This window comes from Macaca thibetana, chromosome 10, assembly GCF_024542745.1.
Source record: "Macaca thibetana thibetana isolate TM-01 chromosome 10, ASM2454274v1, whole genome shotgun sequence".
Lineage (NCBI taxonomy): Eukaryota > Metazoa > Chordata > Mammalia > Primates > Cercopithecidae > Macaca > Macaca thibetana.
Genome location: NC_065587.1, coordinates 17,847,794 through 17,862,395, shown reverse-complemented (window position 1 = coordinate 17,862,395; position 14,602 = coordinate 17,847,794). Strand labels below are relative to the sequence as shown.

General features: G+C 42.6%; 1 protein-coding gene and 1 pseudogene across 6 annotated transcripts in view; one reads left to right on the top strand and one right to left on the bottom strand.

Annotated features, from left to right (window-relative positions):
* Window positions 1-14,602, bottom strand: part of SYN3 (synapsin III) — a 556,822-nt gene that overhangs the window by 500,248 nt on the left and 41,972 nt on the right. For 3 of the 6 annotated variants that reach the window (XM_050745857.1, XM_050745861.1, XM_050745858.1), the window contains exon 2: window positions 3,823-4,295. In XM_050745857.1, the coding sequence (XP_050601814.1) occupies window positions 3,823-4,133 (311 nt within the window). In that variant the 5' untranslated portion in view covers window positions 4,134-4,295. Of the gene's footprint in view, window positions 1-3,822; window positions 4,296-12,462; window positions 12,935-14,602 lie in introns of those variants that run through there. The other 3 variants (XM_050745856.1, XM_050745860.1, XM_050745859.1) reach the window with 2 other exon arrangements.
* Window positions 13,062-14,312, top strand: LOC126929479 (electron transfer flavoprotein regulatory factor 1-like; annotated as a pseudogene).

Sequence of the window (14,602 nt, the reverse complement as noted above, 5' to 3'; positions counted from 1 at the left end):
GACTAACAGAGCATCTGGCACATTTAATGAATGGGATACATTCATTTATTCAGTTAATACATGCTACTTGGTACCTACTGATACAGTTTGACTGTGTACCCACCCAAATCTCATCTTAAATTGTAGTTCCCATAATCTCCATGTGTTGTGGGAGGGACTCAGTGGGAGGTAACTGAATCATGGAGGCAGTTACCCCCAAGCTGCTGCTCTTGTGACAATGAGTTCTCACAAGAGCTGATGGTTTTATAAGGGGCTTTCCCCTTCACTTGGCACTCATTCATTCTCTCTCCTGCTGCCCTGTGAAGAGGTGGCTTCTACCATGATCGTAAGTTTCCTGAGGCCTCCCCAGCCATGTGGAACTGTGAGTCAATTAAACCTGTTTTCCTTTATAAATTACCCACTCTCAGGTAGTTATTTATAGCAGTGTGAGAATGGACTAATAAAGCAAATTGGTACTCCAGAGAGTGGGATGCTTCTGTAAAGATACCCAAAAATGTGTAACTGACTTTGGAACTGGATGACAGGTAGAGGCTGGAACAGTTTGGAGGGCTCAGAAGAAGACAGGAAAATATGGGAAAGTTTGGAACTTTCTAGAGGCTTGGAGGGCTCAGAAGACAGGCAGACATGGGAAAGTTTGAAACTTCCTAGAGACTTGTTGAATGGTTTTGACCAAAATTCTGATAGTGATATGGATAATGAAGTCCAGGTTGAGGTGGTCTCAGATGGAGATGAAAAACTTGTTGGGAACTGGAGTAAAGGTAGCTCTTGCTATGCAAAGAGACTGGCAGCATTTTGCCCCTGCCCTAGAGATCTGTGGAACTTTGAACTTGAGAGAGATGATTTAGGGTATCTGGCAGAAGAAATTTCTAAGCAGCAAAACATTCAAGAGGAAGCAGAGCATAAAGTCTGAAAAACCTGCAGCCTGACAATGTGATAGAAAAGAAAAATCCATTTGCTGGGAAGAAATTCAAGCCCACTGCAGAAATTTGCAGAAGTAACAAGGAGCCAAATGTTTCTCACCAAGACAATGGGGAAAATGTCTCTAGGGCATGTCAGAGACCTTGCAGGCAGCCCCTCCAATCACATGTCAGAAGGTCTAGGAGGGAAGAATGGTTTCATGAGCTGGGTCCAGGGCCCCAACTCCTGTGTGCAGTCTCAAGACTTGGTGCCTATGTCCCAGCCACTTCAGCTTGGCTAAAAGAGGTCAAGGTACAGCTGAGGCTGTTGCTTCAGAGGGTATAAGCCCCAAGCCTTGGCAGCTTCCACGTGGTGCTGGCCCTGCAGATGCATAGAAATCAAGTACTCAGGTTTGGGAACCTCTGCCTAGATTTCAGAGGATATATGGAAACACTTGAGTGTCCAGCCAGAAGTTTGCTGCAGCGGTGGGGCCCTCATTGAGAACCTCTGGTAGGGCAGTGGGGAAGGGAAATGTGGGGTTGGAGCCCTCACACAGAGTCCCTACTAGGGCACTGCCTAGTGGAGCTGTGAGAAGAGGGCCACTGTACTCCAGACCCCAGAATCGTAGATCCACTGACAGCTCACACTGAGCCTGGAAAAGACACGCAATGCCAGCCTGTGAAAGCAGCTGGGAGTGGGAGCTGTACCCTGCAAAGCTATAGGGATGGAACTATCCAAGGTCGAGGGAGCCCACCTCTTGTGTCAGTATTACGTGGATGTGAGACATGGAGTCAATGGAGATTATTTCAGAGCTTTAGGATTTAATTACTGCCTCACTAGATTTCAGATTTGCATGGGGCCTGTAGCCCCTTTGATTTGGCCAATTTCTCCCATTTGGAATGCGTTTATTTACCCAATGCCTATACCTCCATTGGATCTAGGAAGTAACTAACTTGCTTTTGATTTTACAGGCTTCTAAGAGGAAGAGATTTGCCTTGTCTCAGGTGAGATTTTGGACTTGGACTTTTGGGTTAATGCTGGAATAAGACTTTGGGGAACTGTTAGGAAGGCATGATTGCGTTTTGAAATGTGAGATTTGGGAGTGGCCGGGGTGGAATGATATGGTTTGGCTGTGTACCCACCCAAATTTCATCTTGAATTGTAGTTCCCATAATCCCCATGTGTGATGGGAGGGATCCAGAGGGAGGTAATTTGAATCCCAGGAGCGGTTACCCCCATGTTGGTGTTCTCAGGGCAGTGAGTGAGTTCTCACAAGAGGTGATCATTTCATAAGGGGCTTCCCCCTTCGCTTGGCACTCATTCATTCTCTCTTCTGCCACCCTGTGAAGAGGTGCCTTCCACTATGATTGTAAGTTTCGTGAGGCCTCCCCAGCCATGTGGAACTGTGAGTCAATTAAACCACTTTCCTTTATTAATTACCCAGTCTCAGGCAGTTCTTTAGGCAGTATGAGAACAGACTAATACACCTACTACGTGGTCACCTTTGGAGACATGCACATGCAACCCTGTTCTCCATCCCAAAGGCCATGCACGTGTCCACTGTCAGACATTTCTGGTTCCCATCCATGTATTCCTCTGCTCTGGGTGCAATGCTTCCATCTCCATGTTTGGGGTTACCCCCTGATCTGCAATTTCTTTTTTTTGAGACAGAGTCTCGCTGTCTCCCGGGCTGGAGTGCAGTGGCGCAATCTCGGCTCACTGCAAGCTCTGCCTCCCGGGTTCACACCATTCTCCTGCCTCAGCCTCCCCAGTAGCTGGGACTACAAGCGCCCACCACCATGCCTGGCTAATTTTTTGTATTTTTAGTAGAGACGGGGTTTCACCATGTTAGCCAGGATGGTCTCGATCTCCTGACCTCATGATCCGCCCGCCTCGGCCTCCCAAAATGCTGGGATTACAGGCGTGAGCCACCGCACCCGGCCTGAACTGCAATTTCTATGTCTCCAGCTAGACTGATAACATTTATCACCTCTGAGTACCTAACAGCTGGGATAGAGACTTACTCTCCAAATGCAGCTCCACATAAGCAGGAGCCTGTTCCCCACTATACCCATGCATCTCAGCTATGCCTGGCACCGAATCAGTGCTCAGTAAACTACCTGGTGAATCACTGCTACAGTGATCTTGACACAGGTGTCAGGTCTCTGCCACTGGGGAACTTACCAGCTAGGGGGCACTGCCTGAGAAGAGGCTGGCAGTGGTCACTTCTGCCCACCTTTGGTGTTCAGAAGACAGGCTCTGGAGCCAGACTGCCAGTATCTGGAAGAGCTGAGATGTACACTCAGGCACTCTGATCCCAAGGGTCTGGGATAAGGACTGTGGACTTGTATTGCTTTCTTTTATCCTCATAATAAGCTCATTTTATGGAAGGAGGGTGGCTGAGGCTGACAGGTTAATCTGGCAAGTACCACCAGATGTATTTCAGATTTTAAAAGTTTTCCATTTTTAGGAAGGTAATATGGTGAATATACCATATTTTATACAACACTTCTAGCAGGCTCTGAACTATGCTCCATATCAAACACATTCAGATGCTTGCAGCAAATCATATGAACAAACACACTTAGTATAATTACAGCCTCACTTTCCTGCAGATTAGGCTTTGCTACCAAAAGAATTGCAAAATATTTTCTAGTTTCCAGAGTGTGTTGGATTTGGGATTTGCAGGCGAGAGACTGTGGACCCGTAAATATAAAGCTGTTAGAAGAGAAAGTGGCACTGAGTAGGTGCTGTGGGCCTAGCATGCAGCAGCCACTTGGTACATGTTAGTTTCCTTCTCTCCAGCCAGGCTCTGATAGCACCTGAGCCTCTCATAGCACTCCCCTTCTATTTCCCCAAGAGATGAGATAATCCCCACTCCTCTCTTGCCCCAGAAGGCAGTAGAACTTGCAAATTCCTGCTTACCAGTCTGTATGGGCATCATCGATCACCAACAGGATCCTGGGTCTTTGAACAATGGGCGTGGAGGGACCTGGAGGCTCCATCAGTCCTGAGGTGGCCTGAGGGGCCTGCTTCATGGCACTGGAGAGGGAGCTAAAAAGGCTGGATCCTGGAGAGGAGAAGGAGGCAGCCAGGGGCTGGGGGTGCCTCCTCTCCATGGCCGGGGAAGCAGGTGAGCTGGTGGAGCTATCTGGGCGCTGCAGGTCCGTCATATAGCCATTAGGCAGGTTGGTCACGAAGCTGCTGTCAGAGAGACGTCGCCGGAGGAAATTCATGGCTGTGGATGGATGGAGATGACTGGCTCCTACCCGGACGTGTGTAGGTGAGGCCCAGAGGACAGGCTGCTGCCAGGTACAGGGAGTGGTAGGACTTCCGCCAGAAGAGCCAGGGGGATTTTGCACAACCAGCAGTCAGCTTTAGCTGCCTTTGTTTACCTGCTGGAAATAAGCCAACAAATACATAAGTGGAAACGACCTCCACCCCCTTAAAAGCAAACAGATACAGCACTTTCCTGCCCCACTGCAGGTGGCAGTGTAAATTAGGACATCCTTCTGGAAAGGAATTTGGCTACATGTATTAGGAGGATAGCTTTTTAGCCTACAGTTTCCATTTTCTGGAATTACATTGCAAAGAAAGATTCTAAGTTACAGAAAAAGCTTCATGCACAAATATGTTAATCACAGGTTATTTACACTAGCAAAATACTGGGAAGTATCTCAACATTCAACCACAGTTTAACGAATAAGTCAACTACAGCACAGTTACTCAATGAACCTTTTGTGGCTATTTTTAAAGGTGTCTTGAAGGAGGGATTTTGGTAACAGAAACAATTTCATGTTTTAATGACAAATTTAAAAGATAATGATTCAAAATTATAGGAACCAAATGACTACAAAGATGTACAAGTTGAAAGAACAAAACTTTGGAAATAAAAGAAATCAAAGTGTTAACAGTGATTATATTTTGGTAATCCAAGTACATGCCTTTTTTTCTTTTTCTTTCCACTTACTTATATTTTTCAAATTTTTTAGAATGCTTATTATTATGGACTGGCCTGCCCCCCACCTCACCAAACTTATATGTTGAAGATAATGCTGAATATGATGCTTTGGAATTGAGCCCTTTGGGAGGTAATTATGGTTAGTGGGGTCATTAGGGTGTGCCCCACGCAATGGAAGCACAGCCCTTATAAGAAAGGATGCCAGAGAGCTTGCTTTCCCTGCACTATGTGAAAGCGAAGGTAAAAGGCAGCCATCTGCAAACTAGGAGAGGGCCCTCGCCAGAACCAGGCAGAGCTGACACCCTGACCTTGGACTTCCCAGCCTCCAGAACTGTGAGAAATAAGTATCTGTTGTTTAACCCACCCAGCCTATGGTATTTTGTTATGTCAGCAGAAGCAGATAATATACACATCCATTGCTTTTCTAAACAGAGTAACATAAGTGAAAAACAACCCACACTGTTCATTTGAGATCAAAACATCCCACTGAGAACAATGAGTATTTAAACCATTAGACTTTATATTTTTTGTTAAGATTATTATATACATTTTTTTTTTTGAAACAGGGTCTCACTTTGTCACCCATGCTGGAGTGCAGCGGCATGATCTTGGTTCACTGCAACCTCTACCTCCCAGATTCGAGAGATTCTCCTGCCTCAGCCTCCCAAGTAGCTGGGATTACACGCACCTACCACCACACCCAGCTAATTATTGTATTTTTAGTAGAGATGAAGTTTCATCATGTTGGCCAGGCTGGTCTCAAACTCCTGGCCTCAAGTAATCTGCCTGCTTTGGCCTCCCAAAGTGCTGGGATCACAGGCGTGAGTCACTGTGCCCAGCCAGTATTTTTATTGTAGTAAAATTTACTTAAGATTGAAATGCACAGTTCTTAGGTATATACTTCTTTGAGTTTTGATAAATATATATACTGGTATAATGTTTATTATATTTCTATTACCTCAGAAAGTTCTTTTGTGCCCCTTGTAGTCCATCCATACCCCCAACAGGCAAACTCTTCTGATGCATGTCACCATTTATTAATTTTATCTGTTCTTGAGCTTCATATAAATGTAATCAAATATATTATGCTTTTGTTAATAACTGCTTCCCTCAATGGTTCTTAGATGCAATATGTTGTATAGCAGTCATTCTATTTTTAAAATCGCTGAATATCATTCTAATGGATGGATAAACCACAAATTGCTACTCTGTTCTCCTGTTGATGAAAATTTGAGGTCAGGCATGGTGGCTCACACCTGGAATCCCAGAACTTTGGGAAGCTTCAGCATGATCACCTGAAGCCAGGAGTTTGAGACCAGCCTGGCCAACATGGCAAAACCCCCTCTCTACTAAAAATAAAAATAATTAAAAAAAAAAAAAAAAAGGCTGGGTGTGGTGGTGTGCACCTGTACGCCCAGCTACTTGCGAGGCTGAGGCATGAGAATCGCTCGTACCCAGGAGGTGGAGGTTGCAGTGAGCCAAAATTACGCCACTGCACTCCAGCCTGGGTGACAGAGTGAGACTTTGTCTCAAAAAAAAAAAAAAAAAAAAAGAGAGAGAGAGAAAAGAAAAAGAAAGGAAAAAGAAAAGAAAAATAAAATTTGAAATGTTTCCAGTTTTCAGGAATTATGAATAAATTGCTGCAAGAAATTTTTATTTAAGTCTTTTTGTGGAGATAGATAGATGATGAATGGATGGATGGATAGACAGATTGAGAAGTAGATCTTTTCTTTGAGGAAATACCCAGGAGTTAATTTGTTGGGTCACGGGGTAAGTGTATGTCTAACTTAATAAGAAACTGTCAAAAAGTTTCCCATAGTGGTTGTTTGATTTTGCACACTCCATTTGAGAATTCCCGTTCCTCCACATCCTTTCTCACATTTGGTTGTTGTCTTTTTCATCTTACCCGTTCTAGTGGGTGTAGCACAGTACCTTATTGTGTTTTAAATTTATTTTGTCTGCTATTTAATGAGACTGAACAAGTTTCACAGGTTTACTGGCCAATGACATATCTTCTTTTGTGGAGTATCTATTCAAATCTTTGGCCCACTTCTAAAAGGCAAGTTGTTTATCTTTTTATTTTTGATTTGTAGGAGTTCTTTATATATTCTAGATACAAGTCCTTTGCCAGACACGTATATTCTAAACATCTTCTACCATTCTGTGGCTTGCTACTTCATTTCCTTCATGAGCAGAAGTATGGCAGAATAAAACAACTCTTAAAAAAGTGAATTATTTGAGATAAAAGCATCCCAATAAGAAAAAAAATCATACCATAGGATGAGATCACACTGGTATTGGGAATACTTTACATATTCTTTCATATATATGTATCTAAACACACACATATATATATGTATGTAATATAAATATATATACATATATAAAGTCTATTATACATATCTGCAGATGTTTTGATAAACAGAAACTTTTATTTTTATTATTTTTATTTTTATTTTTTTGTTTCAGACGGAGTTTTGCTCTTGTTGCCCAGGCTGGAGTGCAATGGCACGATCTCAGCTCACCACAAACTCTGTCTCCTGGGTTCAAGCGATTCTCCTGCCTCAGCCTCCCGAGTAGCTGGCATTACAGGCATGCACCACCAGACCTGGCTACTTTTGTATTTTTAGTAGAGATGGGGTTTCTCCATGTTGGTCAGACTGGTTGCGAACTCCCAACCTCAGTTGATCTGCCCACCTCGGCCTCCCAAAGTGCTGGGATTACAGGCATGAGTCACTGTGCCCGGTCAGAAACTTTTATTTTTATGAAACCGAATTTATCAAATTTTTCATTTATGGTGTTCCTGTATCTGTTCTTAAAAATCTCTGCCAGGCCGGGTGTGGGGGCTCACACCTGTAATCCCAGCACTTTGGGAGGCTGAAGTGGATGGATCACCTGAGGTCGGGTGTTTAAGACCAGACTGACCAACATGGCGAAACCCATCTCTACTAAAAATACAAAATTAGCCAGGCATGGTGGCGCATGCCTGTAATCCCAGCTACTTGGGAGGCTGAGACAGGAGAATCACTTGAACCCAGGAGGTGCAGGTTGCAGTGAGCCAGGGTCGCGCCATTGCACTCCAGCCTGGACATAAACGAAACTCCATCTCAAAAAACGATAGAAAAAAAAATCTGCCTACCCCAAGATCACAGTCATACCGTTCTGTAACGTCTTATAGAAGCTTTATAGTTCTACCTTTTCTATTGAGGTCGGGGATCCATCTAAACTTGATTTTTGAGTGATATGAAGTAGAGTATGAAGTTCCTTTTCACCCCCGTTCATTTATCCAGGTTGCCAGCACCATTTATGAAAGTATTTTTCTCCCATTGAATTGCTTTGGTGGCCTTGTTGGCACCAATTGGCTGTACATGTGTGGGTCTACTTCTGGACTGTTTAATACACTCCACTGATCTATTCTTATATTTATTGATTGCTATGGCTTTCCAGAAAGTTTTAAAATCAGGTAAAGTGAGTCCTCCCACCTAAATTTTCTGTCTTAAGATTGTCTTAAGTATCTTAGGTCTTATTTTCATATGCATTTTAAAATCAACTTTTATGAAAAAGTCTGTTGGAATATTGTTCAAGATTGCACAGACTGAGCAGAATTGTCACTGAACAATATTGGTTTTTCTGCTTTATGAACACAGTGGACCACTATATTCAGAAAGTTTTTCGTGATTTTCAATATAGAGATCTTGCATACACTTTGCTAAATTTATTCCTATTTTGTTTGGGGGTTTTTTGCATGTTTTTAAAATGACACTGTTTTCTAAGTTTCACTTTCCATTTGTTTGCTGCCAGTATAATATTATTTTCAATATATCGACATGCTAAATTCAAGTGTTGTTGCTACTAGTTGTTTATAGATTCCTTAATACTTTCTACTTAAATAATCACGTAATCTACAAAGCGAGATATCTTTACTTCTTTCTTTCCAATCTAAATGACTTTTACTAATTTCCCTTATCTGATTGTCCTAGCTAGGGCCTCCAATATTGAACAGAAATCATGAAAACACACACCTTACTTTGTTCCTAATCTTAGGGGAAAAACACTCAGTATCTCACCATTAATGTGGTGTTAACTGTAGGTTTTTTGGTAAATTACTAGATTCAGGCAGTTCCCTTTATTATTATTTGGATGAGAGTTCTTATCATGAATGGGAGTTGAATTTGCCAAGTGATTTACTAAATGTATTGAGAGGATTATGTGTTTTTGAAACCATTTATTTGCTTAACAATGTGGTAAATTACATTGATTGATTTTTAAATGTTAAACCAAACTTGCATTCCTGGGATAAATCCCACTTGATGATAGTGTATTACCCTTTTTATATACTGGTGGATTCAATCTGTTAACATTTTGCTATTTTTTTGTCTATGTTCATGACAAACACATTGGTCTGTAGTTTTATTTTTTGGCAATGTCTTTGCTAGGTTTTGGTATCAGTGTAATGTTAACCTCACAAAATAGATTGGGAAATAGTCCCTCCTTTTCTATTTTCTGAAAGAGTCTGTGTAATATTGTGGGTTTTTTTCTTAAATTATTCGCAGAATTCAACAGTGAAACCATCTGGGGTTGGTTTTTCTTTGTGGGAAAGTTTTTAATGATGAATTGAATCTCCTTTATAAAGCTATTCATCTTTTGTTTTTCTTTTTATCTCAATTTTGACAATATGGGATTTCGAGCATTTTGTCCATTTCATCTTGGTTGTGATACTTACTGGCAATAAAGTTGTTCATAATATATCCTTTCTGTAGGATCTTATGATTCCTCCTGATATTCCTGATATTGGTAATTTGCTTTTTCTCTCTTTTTGACTGATCCATGTTGCTAAGAATTTATAAATTGTATTACTCTTTCAGGGCACCAACTTGCAGCCTTTTCAACTTCTCCATTGTTTGTTTTCCATTTCACTTATTTCTGTTTTTTATTACTTACTTTCTTCTCCTTACTTTTGGTTTAAGTTTAATTTGCTGTTCTGTTTTCTAGAGTCTTGAGCTGGGAACACAGATCATTAATTTTAAACCCTTTTTTCCACCAATAAAAGTATTTAAAGCAATGTGCTTCCTTCCCAGAAATTCTCACATGTTGAATTTTCATTATCATTCATTTCACATTATTCTGTATATCCCTTATAATTTTCTGACCCATGTATTACTAAAACATGCATTTAATTTTCAGATTTCAGTGCTTTTTAATTATTGTCGTGTTAATGCTTTTAATATAAATCATTTGTGATTCATGAACATAGTCTGTAAGGTTTTAAATCTTTGCCATTCATTAAGATTAATTTTGCCGGGTCAGGTGGCTCATGCCTGTAATCCTAGCACTTTGGGAGGCTGAGAGGGCGGATCACGAAGTCAGGAGATCAAGACCACCCTGGCTAACACAGTGAAGCCCCGTCTCTACTAAAAATACAAAAATATTAGCCAGGCATGGTGGCGGGCGCCTGTAGTCCCAGTTACTGGGGAGGCTGAGGCAGGAGAATGGTGTGAACCTGAGAAGCAGAGCTTGCAGTGAGCCAACAGTGCGCCACTGCACTCCAGGATAGGGGACAGAGCGAGACTCCGTCTCAAAAAAAAAAAAAAAAAAAAAAAAAAAAAAAAGATTAATTGTATGGTTCAATATAGTCTATCTTGATGAATGTTCCAGATGCACTTGGAAAGAACACGTATTTTGCGGTTGTTGGGTGTAATGCTCTGCAAGTATTACTTAGATTGTTTTCAAGTCCAATTCCCCAGGTAGCTGACAGTCCCTTGGTCACTTGCAAGCAGGAAGTTTATTAGGCAGTGCTTCCATCCATGGTCAACAACTGTGGGCAGGAATGAAAAGCAGATGTGGGCTGAGAGACAGATAGACCCATCAAAGGTTCAACAGAAGCATCAGTTGATCCTAGTGGGCACATGGACCTGGGGCATCTCTTTCGATGTCCTCATTTTCCAGCCACTCTGTAAGCTTATACTCTGACCACTGATTTGTCAAACCAGCAAAGCTGCAGTTCTCCACTTTAGTTCCAGCTGCTCCATGCCAAGTGGCCTGGGAAGAGCCACCTAAATGTATATTTCACTAAGTGGGTGTGGTTTCCTTCCCTCAAGGGTCAAATCCTGTCCACATCCTATTTTTTTGTTTTTCTCCAGCAACCTCAAATCGTTTGAAATATTTTGTCCAAAGTTCATCATTATCATCTGTGAGAGGTTTAGTCCAACACAGGCTACGGAATCATTACTGGAACTGAGCCTCTTACATTTTTCAAATACCAGACAGAAAAGTTAACAAAATGTTAGGGTTGACGGGATCTTCAGCGTTTATTTAACAATTCTTTCTTCAGGAACTCTGGTCAACCTTTCATTGGTAGGAATTCCCTGATTTTGAAAACAATCACCTCTTGTAATCTTTTAACCTACTCCAATGTTAGTCAAAGGCTTCTCGGGTAACTGCTGCCCACTAGGGGCCCCAGTAGAACTTATAGGCTGGCAAAGGAAGGCCAATCGTGAACATGCAAACAAACATTTATGGTTTGGGGTAAGTGCACATAAGGAATACACAGAGTGTGGTCATCAAAATTCACCTGGGGCAGGACTTCTGCAGAGAGGATGGTTAGGGAAGACCTCTCTGAGAAGGTTACTTTTAAAAATTTCACTTTAAATTGACAAGCAATAATTATATATATTTCTGTAATGTTTTGCTATGTTTACATTGTGGAATGATTAAGTCAAGCTAATCAACAAATCTATCATCTCACATACTTATCATTTTCTGTGGAAAAAAACATTTAAAATCTACTCTTTTAGCAGATTTTGAAATATACAATGCATTATTTACAATGCATTATTTACAACGCATTATTCTGTGCAAAAGATCACAAGAGCTCATCTCTCATAACTGAAACTTTGTACTCTCTGACCGACATGTCCCCTTTCCCCATTCAGCCCCCTCTCCAGCCTTAGGCAACCACTATTCTACTCTCAACTTCTATGAGTTTAATGGTTTTAGATGCCACTTACAAGTGAGATCATGTGGTATTTGTCTTTTTGTCCCTGGCTTATCTCACGCAGCATAATGTTCTTCAAGTTCACCCATGTTGTAGCAAGTAACAGAATTTTCCCCTCCTTTTTTTGTGTGTTTGAGATAGGGTATCACTCTGTTGCCCAGGCTGCAGTGCAGTGGTGCGATCATAGCTCACTGCAACCTCAACCTCCCATGATTAAATGACCCTCCCACCTCAGCCTCCAGGGTAGCTGCGACTACAGACGTGTACTAAGATAACCAGCTAGTTTAAAAAAAAAAAAAAGAATTCGGGGAGGGGGAGGTGCTATGTTGCCTAGGCTGGTCTCGAGCTCCTGGCCTCAAGCAATTCTCCTGCTTTGAACCCCAAAGTGCTGGGATTACAGGCATAAGCCACTGGGCCCTAGCTTCCCCCTCCTTTTAAGGCTGAATAGTATTCCATGGCGTGTATATATATACCACATTTACTTTATCCATTCATCTGATGATGGGCACCTAGTCTGGTTCCATATCTTTGCTACTGGGTATAATGCTGCAATGAATATGGAAGTGCAGATATCTCTGATATATTGATTTCAATTTATTTGAATACATACCTGGAAGTGGGATGGCTGGATCACATGGTAGTTCTATTTTTAGTTTTCTGAGGCCCTTCCATACCATTTTCCGTAATGGCCATATTAATTTACATTCCCGCCAGACGCGGTGGCTCACGCCTGTAATCCCAGCACTTTTTTTACGGGGTGGCTCACGCCTGTAATCCCAGCACTTTAGGAGGCCGAGGTGGGCGGATCACCTGAGGGCCGGAGTTCCAGAGCAGCCTGACCAACATGGAGAAACTCCGTCTCTACTAAAAATATAAAATTAGCCAGGCGTGGTGGCACGTGCCTGTAGTCCCAGCGACTCGGGAGGCTGAGGCAGGAGAATCGCTTGAACCCAGGAGGCGGAGGTTGCAGTGAGCTGAGACCGCACCACTGCACTCCAGCCTGGGTAAGAGCGTAACTCCGTCTCAAAAACGCCAGCTTCGCAGTCCACGGACAGAGTCATAGAAACGGTCGAGGCTTTTACGGCTCCGGGCTCCGGCGTGCCGGAAAGTGCGTGAGTGCCGCCGCCGCGGAGTTTTGTTCCGTTTCCGGGATCCTGGGGTCTGGAGGCAAAGTACGTTATGCATAAAGGTGGATAATTTACATGATAAATGAAAATGGCCAACTCTTTCAGAGGAGAAGTATTAAATCTTTATAAAAATCTGCTGTATCTTGATGAAACCCTTTCTCCACTAAAAATACAAAAAAAATTAGCCGGGCCTGCTGGTGGGCGCCTGTACTCCGAGCTACTCGGGAGGCTGAGGCAGGAGAGTGGCGTGAACCCGGGAGGCGGAGGTTGCAGTGAGCTGAGATGGCGCCGCTGCACTCCAGCCTGGGCGCAGAGCAAGACGCCCTCTCAAAAAAAAAAAAAAAAAAGGCCAGGCGCGGTAGCTCAAGCCTGTAATCCCAGCACTTTGGGAGGCCGAGACGGGCGGATCACGAGGTCAGGAGATCGAGACCATCCTGGCTAACACGGTGAAACCCCGTCTCTACTAAAATATACAAAAAACTAGCCGGGCGAGGTGGCGGGCGCCTGGAGTCCCAGCTACTCGGGAGGCTGAGGCAGGAGAATGGCGTAAACCCGGGAGGCGGAGCTTGCAGTGAGCCGAGATCTGGCCACTGCCCTCCAGCCTGGGCGACAGAGTGAGACTCCGTCTCAAAAAAAAAAAAAAAAAAAAAAAAAAAATCTGCTGTATCTTGGACGAGACTATCCAAAAGGACCATGCGATTTTTAAAGGCGTTTGAAGAACATTTTCCTTGAAAACAAAGACATAAGCCGGGCGCGATGGCTCAAGCCTGTAATCCCAGCACTTTGGGAGGCCGAGACGGGCGGATCACGAGGTCAGGAGATCGAGACCATCCTGGCGAACACCGTGAAACCCCGTCTCTACTAAAAAATACAAAAAACTAGCCGGGCGCGGTGGCGGGCGCCTGTAGTCCCAGCTACTCGGGAGGCTGAGGCAGGAGAATGGCGTAAACCCGGGAGGCGGAGCTTGCAGTGAGCTGAGATCCTGCCACTGCACTCCAGCCCGGGCTACAGAGCGAGACTCCGTCTCAAAAAAAAAAAAAAAGAAAACAAAGACATGAAGAATCCAGAGAAGAGCAAAGAACTTACTGCACAGGGCGAATTGGTAATGAAAGCTAGAAGCCTTAGACTTCATTAGGAAATACAAAGCTATGAAACAACGCTATTATTCAGATACCAACAAAACTAATTGATCATTACTACTTTAATGTAGCTGACAACCAGGGCCAGCTGTTTATGTGTACCAGATATTGTAAAATAATTCTAACTTAAAATGGGAAGATATACATGTTGTGTAAATAAATCCTTGAGCTGCCCTGCTGAACTAAATAGGTTTCAACTTCTGTTCTTACTGAGAGATTTATCAGCAACTTTATGCTCAATTTTTATACAAAGATAGCAATTTAGCTATACTACCGATTATAAATTAATGAGCATCCAATTTTGAATGAAAATATAATACATTTAATCCTATAACTTAATAGGACTTAGCCAATTATTTTTAGCTTATTTCTCCATTTTACTGACAAGAGAATGCCATTTACTAAACATTTAATAGGCAAAATAATTTCTTACATACTTGTTTCTTTGAACTTTTGAAATTAATCCCTTATTTTTTCCCCCAAT